Source organism: Hakea prostrata, chromosome 1, assembly GCF_041222555.1.
Source record: "Hakea prostrata isolate BN-2017 chromosome 1, UWA_Hpros_2, whole genome shotgun sequence".
NCBI classification, from domain to species: domain Eukaryota; kingdom Viridiplantae; phylum Streptophyta; class Magnoliopsida; order Proteales; family Proteaceae; genus Hakea; species Hakea prostrata.
This window is the reverse complement of record NC_142600.1, coordinates 69064684-69073169: the sequence shown is the minus strand read 5'-3', so window position 1 is coordinate 69073169 and position 8486 is coordinate 69064684. Positions and strand designations below refer to the sequence as shown.

The following is an 8486-nucleotide window of genomic DNA, read 5'->3' as shown; positions in this document are numbered from 1 at the left end:
CATAGTGGCACGTAAGTGATGGATACCAAATGCAATTACTGAAACATGATCCTTGATTCTTGTCTCTAGAGTTGGAGTAAGAATAAAATTTGAGGTGTAACTCTTTAACTTAGGACAGCAGATACATTGCTGTTACCTGGGTGGCCATCGATTTTATTTTATATTGCGAGGGGTGGTCCTTAATATATAACATCGATTGAATAGTTTTCATTTATGGAGTGGTTGTTGAAATCTTTAGGTACTAATCAGCACAGCTTTGTTTTAATTTTCCCCCAGAAGAATATAAAAATGTATCTAAGGGAATGCATCTGGCACTCAGCCCAAGGCATTCTTACATTATAAATAGTCCTAGGAGCTGAGACTCCACCAGGTATATACATATTTTGGGAAAGGTACTTGAGCTAGCACTGAACAAATGGCATCCAAACCAGGTCTCCTGACTGACTGGCCATGGCAAAAGCTAGGGAACTTGAAGGTACTACTGCTACTACTTGCTGAATTACTTAATTTCTATTTTATTTCTTCTTGTTCTTGTTCTTTGTTTTTATCATCTAATAAGGCTTCTTGTGTTTTAAATTGTAGTATGTGGTTTTGATGCCGTGGATGGTACAAAGTGTATGTTCGTTTGTGGCCAAAGATGAGAGAGAGAGGGACATAACAAACTTGCTGATCTTGCCATTCTTGCTGTGGAGAATGCTTCACAGCCAACTATGGATAAGCTTAGCTCGTCACCAAACTTCCAAAACCAAGCACAGGATAGTGGACAAGGGCATTGAATTCGAACAAGTTGATAGAGAAAGAAACTGGTGATCACTCAAGCCATTTTATTCTTTTTATATATAGATTTCTCCTGCTGTTATCCTTTGTTTGATCTGATGAGAAATATTCAATTTGCAGGGATGACCAGATAATTCTGAATGGCCTTCTATACTACATTGGATTTCTTTATCTGCCTGGGACTACAAGAATGCCGTTATGGACGTGGAAGAGTGTGGTTATTACCATTCTCCTTCATATGGGTCCAGTGGAATTCCTCTACTATTGGTTTCACAGAGCTTTGCATCATCATTTCCTTTATTCTCGTTACCATTCACACCATCATTCATCCATTGTTACTGAACCCATCACAGGTAACTGCTGTAATAAGGGAGAGAGAAGATTTGGATTCTTATTATAGATTTTTTTTAAATAATAATTTCTTCTTTAAATTGAACATCTGTCATGAATGGGTTAGAAAAGTTTCTTCTCCATATAGATAAATGGCTCATTTCTATCTTGTAATTTTAATGGATCTCAGTGCTTCATGCTTTCATACTTTGAGGCTGATATACTTGGAAAATCTTTAATCTTTGCTTTTTATTTTTTGTGGGCAGCTGTTATTCATCCATTTGCAGAGCATGTGGTCTATTTTCTGCTGTTCTCAATCCCAGTTTTGACCACGTTATTCACAAGAACTGCTTCTGTGGCAGTGTTTGTTGGGTATTTTACTTACGTCGATTTCATGAACTATATGGGTCACTGCAACATTGAGGTGGTTCCCAAGTGGGTCTTCAACATCTTTCCTTTCCTCAAGTACTTCATGTACACTCCATCGTAAGAGCTCAATACTTTTTCCTTATGTTATATATCTGAATTATATTAGTGTAGAATCTTTTATTTATTTATATTAATTTTCATTCTTATTTTCTTACATTTTTCATTTTTTGTAAGTTTAAAATTCATTTTAAATCCTATTTTTATTTAAAAAAAAATAAATGAATCTCCCAAAATGCATAAGACTTCTTGTTTATAATAACTTTTGCATCCAAAAACTTAATCTTTTCATTTTTGTGCAGCTAGTTAAAGTCTAAACTCAAATTAAGGGTAGAATAGTAAATATACATTCTTTCTATAAAAACCCTATTCTTTCTCCTTTTTCACTTCTAAATCATGATGGCCAATTCTCGATTTTTATTATTAACTTCTTATCTGTTATGTTGTGATCCAAATTCTTGTGCTTGATTTTGAAGATGGACCTATACTGACATATTTTAGTGGACGACCCAAATGACCTTTTGGAGATTTGTGGTCGAAGGAGAATCGGTCCAAACCCGGAGCCCACCATTGGTCTCAGTCTATGGAGGAGTGTGTATCCCCCACAGTACAATATAACCTAATCCGTTGAGTCCATTTATTCGATTAGAGTCTATATACGCATGTATCTTATGTTCACCGACCACATTATTGAGAAATTTGAGATTTTCGGTTAAGGTTTTGGGTAAGAATTCTTGTAATGTCATTCTTGCCGATTAGTTATAAGATTTCCTTCTATTTTGATTTTATATAGTTAAAAAACTTTTAGTGTTTTAATTAAATTCCCTCTCTATGCCTAAGGGCGTAGGAAAATAGCTAGTTTCTGCAGTTTTGGCAACAGAACCTGAGATAGGTTCTACTTGGTGCACTTTAAATATGGAAGTGTTTATTAAACAGTGGAGGACAAGGCCAGCAAGGCTTTGAAGAAGTATAATGTATGGACTCTTTAATTCAGGGAGTCAAAGGCTTAGGGCACATTTGATTTTTCACTTACATTTGGGGTCTGTTTGGAACGATGCCACCAGTTCCTCTTTATTTATTGATCCAAGAAATCCCACCCACCCACCTCACCTTTCTCAGCACAGCCACTCCCCTGAAAATGAGAAATTAAAAACAGTGAACCCTTGAAGTTCCAAGCATTGCACTAAATGAATTTCTGGCAACAGTTGAAGAGTAGCATAAATATGATATATATTTTCCACGTCAACCATGGTGGACAGATGTATACTTCTACTGAAGATATATTCCTCATGTCAGCTGACCAACTCCTTGCTGCCACTGAAGAAGGTGTTGCCTCCAGAAAACCCCTTCCCTCTTAACTCGGGATTGTTAGAAGGTTGGCTATTTAAAGGTTACCTGATGCAGATAGCCTCAGATAAGCTTTTAAATAGCCACACCTAACAAGCCATGCCAAACCCTAAAGCAAGACAGGGTGTGCATACCAAAGACCAATAGGTAGGGCAAAATCTGGTTACTTCACCTCTCATAGAGTCCCTCCTCCCACCTAATTATGACAAATCCATTAATGAGGTTCTAAAAGTATTGAGGAGCTCAAAGTTTGGTTCCTTTATTCATCGGGGTAGATATTTGTGCTTTTCTCAGACTTTTTTACCACATATCAAGAGGAGGTTGTGGTGGTGTTTGTGGTGCTCAACATTGGATGGATGCCACATGAACTCCATTGAATCTTAACCACACAAAAGAGCATATGCAAATTATACCTAAATGAAATAAACTAGTATTTTTCTGATCCAAATCAAATCATTTTTTTGTGTTGGCTGAGGTCCAATGGAGTTCACATGCAGGATGTCCATCTAACACTAGGCACCACAAGCACCACAAGTCAGACACACCAGCCTAGTAAGATCCACATGGAATCATATCTCTTATTCATCTTGTCATAACACAGAGGTGGACCTCTTTTCTAATATATGATAGAGAAGTGTGAGGAAAACATAGATCTCTACCGGACTGAGGATCTGGATTCAGGTGTCCACGAATTTGGCTTTTCTACCATGTGGACCAATGTGTTCATATATTTTCATCTCAAATATTTACTTTTCTTATTTCTTTAATATAAATCACCTTCTAATGAGAAATTTTTTGTTTACCTGTATAGGTTTCATTCTCTTCATCATACACAATTCCGGACAAACTACTCGCTCTTCATGCCAATCTATGATTACATATATGGAACTTTGGATAAGTCCACAGATATACTGTATGAAGATACCCTCAAAGGAAGGAAAGAGACACCAGATGTAGTACACCTGGTGCACCCCACAACACTTCAGTCTTTCTATCATCTGCCACCTGCAATTGCTTCACTCGCTTCTAAGCCTTACAGCTCCAAATGGTACCTCTTGATGTTGTGGCCAATTGCATATGGGGTCATGTTGTTCGCATGGATTTTTGGCTCAACCATTACAGTGGAGAGGAATATATTTGATAAACTCAAGATGCAAACCTGGGCAATCCCAAGATTTAGTTTCCATGTAAGAAACTTTAGCTATCTACTTATTCTTATCCCAGTGTTTCAGCTTTTCTTTTCAAATGATTTGCTGGTATTTTCCTTGCAGTACTCTTCATCGAACCAAAAAGATGCCATCAACAGCTTGATTGAAAAAACTATTCTGGAAGCTGATAAGGAAGGTATTAAAGTATTGAGCTTAGGCCTTCTTAATCAGGCAAGTTTTCTACTTCACATTTTATGCTAATTCAAATACAACGTATAATAATGCAACCTTTGAAAAGAACAACAGAAACAAATGACTTCATGAAAGATCATGTTTTTATTTGATTGTAACATCAAAGAATACATTGTGATCAACAGGGAGAGCAATTTAATGGAAATGGTGAACTGTATCTTCAAAAGCACCCACATCTTAGGATCAGAATCGTAGATGGAAGCAGCTTAGCTGTTGCTGTGGTGCTTCATAGCATCCCCGAAGGAACAAAAGAAGTGCTTCTGAGAGGAAACATCTCCAAGGTTGTTCATGCTATTGCCAAGAATTTATGTCTAAGAGGAATTCAGGTAAGATATTGACCATTGAGCTTATTCATTAATTGTTGGGTTTGAGTGGTGAGGTATTTAGGATTATTGGAATCTATTTTTCTCTCGGGTGGACGTAGGCAATTTTGCTGAACTATGTTGAATTCCTTGCGGTTGTAAGTGTGTTTTGCACGTGTTGTTCTTTGCGGTTGTGCATCTGCCCCCAACATTAATCACCTGAAATACTTTCGATGACTAATTGTTACTGTTCTTATTTGGGTGGGGATGTTTAGCTAGGCATTTCTAACTTTGTGAATGCAATTTCATCTCCAACCTTATATTCTCTAATAGTGCCTGAATGGTGGAAACAGGTAGCTGTGGTGTGCAAGGATGACTTTGATAAGCTTAAGTTACGAATCCCTACAGAGTTGTGGACTAACCTGCTTCTCTCCACCAGTTATACCCAGAAAGTAAAGCAATCAGTGATCAATATCGTGTCTCTTTAAATTGTGAAGAAGCTGCTTATAATGATGAATGACTTAATAGTAAGAATAATAACATTGCAGGTGTGGTTGGTTGGGGAAGGAGAGCTGAGCGAAAAGGAACAAAGAAGAGCACCGGAAGGAACCCATTTCATACCTTGCTCACAGTTTCCTCCAACGAAGGTGCGCAAGGATTGTATCTACTACACTATCCCAGCCATGATCATCCCCAAGGCTCTCCAAAATGTTTACTCTTGTGAGGTAATTCATTAAATTTAACATCTAGGATTACTTTGATAATCTAATTTTACCAGTAAGTAAGAGATTACTGGTTCTATAATTGTTAATTTGCATATACTCATATGGAACTTGAACAGAATTGGCTACCAAGGAGAGTGATGAGTGCATGGCGTGTAGCTGGAATTGTGCATGCACTGGAAGGTTGGGATGCACACGAGTGTGGAGATACAATGCTCGACATTGAGAAAGTCTGGCTTGCCAGCATTCGCCATGGGTTCCTGCCCATGCACTGATAAATGAATGAACAAGGAGTGATATACGAATAAAACCTTTGAGGCTAGCTTTAATAAATGATTCACTTGTACTTGCTATGGTCAATAATGAATTCACATCATCATCCTAGCTAGCTCGTACAAAGACGTTCAAAACACTTCTAGGACCATGTGTCTCAGAGCAATATACTAGACATCTGAATTGTAATCCTTTTTAAATGAGAAATAAAGTATGTAATTTTGAAGTTGGTTTACTCATGAGATTTATTTTGCGTGATCTATTTGTTCATATTTGAATGGTCATAGGTAACTGCCGGTGTCAAACGGTTGGTTCGGCTCTGGGTTCAATATGTTTCGGTTTAAGCATGAGTACATAAGCTCAAATCCGCTGTTATTAGGGATTAGAGATTAGTGTTATGGTGTATAGTCCTATATAGATGATTATATATATGATGTATTAATTATTGTCAAACAAGTATAAATAAGTTACTGATCTTGTCACTCAGATCAATAGTTTCACTCCAACACACATGTATGTTAACATTTGTTATCGTCATAACCCAGAAGGATAATTCCTGGGCCAGACCTGAGATGACTATTGGGCCTGGGCTTTCCTTCATTTTATCTTCGTCCTGGGAAATAGGTTTAAAGGCCCAGATCAGCCCATCATCTCCAACAGGGCGAGGGTGGTCCATGTAGCACAAGGCCATCATGCTTAGATCCAGTTTTTCGTATGGGAGTTCGTCCATATCAATGACGCTGCTTACTCAAGGATCTCCTCGAGCCTTGGGACGACAATATCTCTGTTCTTTTCAAAAGGCTCTGATATATCAGAAATAGAGAGGTGCACGACACCTTGATCGGACAGTCGGACCTTCCTGACTGCTGAGGCGACTACCTTGACTGTGCCTGGATCTAGTAAACGACAGAGGTCACCGCCACCTTCCTGCAGGAGAGGCAGTTCCTCTCCAGAGGTATGAATCCATTATATATATCCCATTAGTGGGTAGGAACGGAAGTAAGCTCTACACACTCCAGCCATCCTTCGTTATCTTTCTGACCATTCAAGAGCATGATCTTCATCATCTCTGAGGGCTCTTTACTCCTTAATGGAGTCTCTGATTATTTGGTTTGGACTAACTCGATCATCTAAGGTGGCTTTCCGTCCTCAGAGGCGGCCCACTTTCACTTTCTTTTGGTCTCAGGAGCAGGGGCTGGATCAGGAGTGAATCATGTGGTCAAGATCATATTTCTTGCACCAACAACATTATATCACTCGCTGAGAATGGTCCCATGTGGTTTTGGTTATTTTTCATTCTCGGTTGTTGGTTTTCTTATTCTTTTGTCGGTTTCTTGCTGCTGAAGCTCTCTCTCTTGGCTTCCGACTCTGTTACCTCTAATTCTAGAGTCCATCGATCCTTCTACTTCACTCTCTTTCTCAAATGTCCATCACTATCTTTCTATCAAGTTGTCCTCTGACTACTATTTGGTTTGGGCCGTTTGGCAATCGCAGTTTATGCCTTTATTGCGCAGCTCTGGATTCATGGGGTTTATTGATGGAATGAACCCCATGACTTTCTTTCTTCCTTAAATCAATCTTCTGTTACACCGGTCCCAAATCCGGCACATTTCACTTGGCAGCATCAAGATCAGCTCGTTGATCTTGAGCTGGATCTTGTCTTCCCTCATTGAATTGGTCCTTTCGCAAGTAGTTGGACTTAAGACATCTACTAAGGTTTGGCGAGTTTTGTTTGTGACTTGTGCATCTTCATCTCAAGCGTGCGTGATAAATTGCGTATGCAACTACGCAACATCAAGAAAGGTGCTAAATCCATGGTTTATTACCTTCTTAATGTTAAGAAAATATTAGGCTTTTCTTTGAGAATTGATGCAAGTGATTTTGTTGGGGGATAATTTGTTGGATTGGTAGGATTTTATTGAAGGAAAATACCAAATCTCAGATAATATTGCTCGCGTACATACCATGCGGAGCATATTTTGTTGGGTAATTTGAAAATCAAGAAATGATTTTGTATTTTTAAGTAAATATCCTTGTCTTCATTATCCAATGATAAGTTTTAACAACTTGAAGGTGAAATGTGTAGAAGACAAGACTCAATCCACGGAACCGGATGATTAAACAAATCACCCAAATGAACAAAATAAACCAAGGATCTTGTGCAAATAAGTTGAAAGACAATCACAAAGCAAATAAACAACAAACCACCACAAAAATGAAAAGAAAAATGCAAACAACACACAAGAATTTTACGTGGTTCACTAACTCGAAATAATCGAGATTAGCTACATCCACGAGGAGGGATTTCACTATTTTAATCTTCAAAATAGTATAAGATTTGAGTGTGATACAATGTTACCTCAACCGGTCACATAACCTCTCAAACCTCCTTAGAATACCCTTCCACTTTAAGCTCTTGAAGAATACCCTTCAATCCAAGCTCAAGCTTCAATGGAGTTGCAATGGAGAGAATACAAGAGAGAAGATAACCCTTTTCTTGCAAAACCACAAGAAGAAGAAGACTCACTAAAGCCAATCCCCTTTTTGGACAAAAACTCCTTTAGAAGTCACTAGAAACTCACTTTTTCTCACTCCATTTACCTCTCCCAAGGCCCTCTTAATGATACCAAACACCTACCCATGTTTAACACTAAGTGGGACCCACCAAATTCAAATTTGAATTCAAACAAAAAGATAAAGTGATTTTCATCACTAAACCCAACAATCTCCACCTTGATGGAAATCACTTACTTGTCGAATCATGTTTCTTGAAACCAAGAGAAGATAAACACCAATTCAACTTCTCTCCTTGGACAACCTTGGTAAGCATATCCGCCACATTCTCATTTGTTCCAATTTTTAACAATTGGATCCTTCCGTCTTCAATGACTTCTCGAATGTAATGATAT

The 8486-nt window shown here is 38.2% G+C and overlaps 1 protein-coding gene across 1 annotated transcript; it reads left to right on the top strand.

Moving 5' to 3' along the window:
- The first annotated feature begins 354 nt into the window (after positions 1-354).
- Positions 355-5587, top strand: LOC149029620 (very-long-chain aldehyde decarbonylase GL1-4-like). Its single transcript, XM_089151163.1, has 10 exons — positions 355-475; positions 583-806; positions 898-1130; positions 1374-1593; positions 3692-4067; positions 4152-4259; positions 4406-4606; positions 4936-5034; positions 5131-5307; positions 5424-5587. Exons 1-10 carry the CDS (start codon positions 416-418, stop codon positions 5577-5579), a joined length of 1854 nt encoding a protein of 617 aa, XP_089007289.1. The 5' UTR covers positions 355-415; the 3' UTR covers positions 5580-5587.
- Positions 5588-8486: the final 2899 nt, after the last annotated feature.

What these genes read in the sequence shown, in the direction of transcription:
- LOC149029620 (XM_089151163.1), top strand. Translation starts at nt 416, where the DNA reads ATGGCATCCAAACCAGGTCTCCTGACTGACTGGCCATGGCAAAAGCTA. An exon ending in AAAAGCTAGGGAACTTGAAG is followed by an intron (nt 476 to 582) that starts GTACTACTGCTA and finishes TTTAAATTGTAG; the next exon opens with TATGTGGTTTTGATGCCGTG. An exon ending in TACTTCATGTACACTCCATC is followed by an intron (nt 1,594 to 3,691) that starts GTAAGAGCTCAA and finishes TTACCTGTATAG; the next exon opens with GTTTCATTCTCTTCATCATA.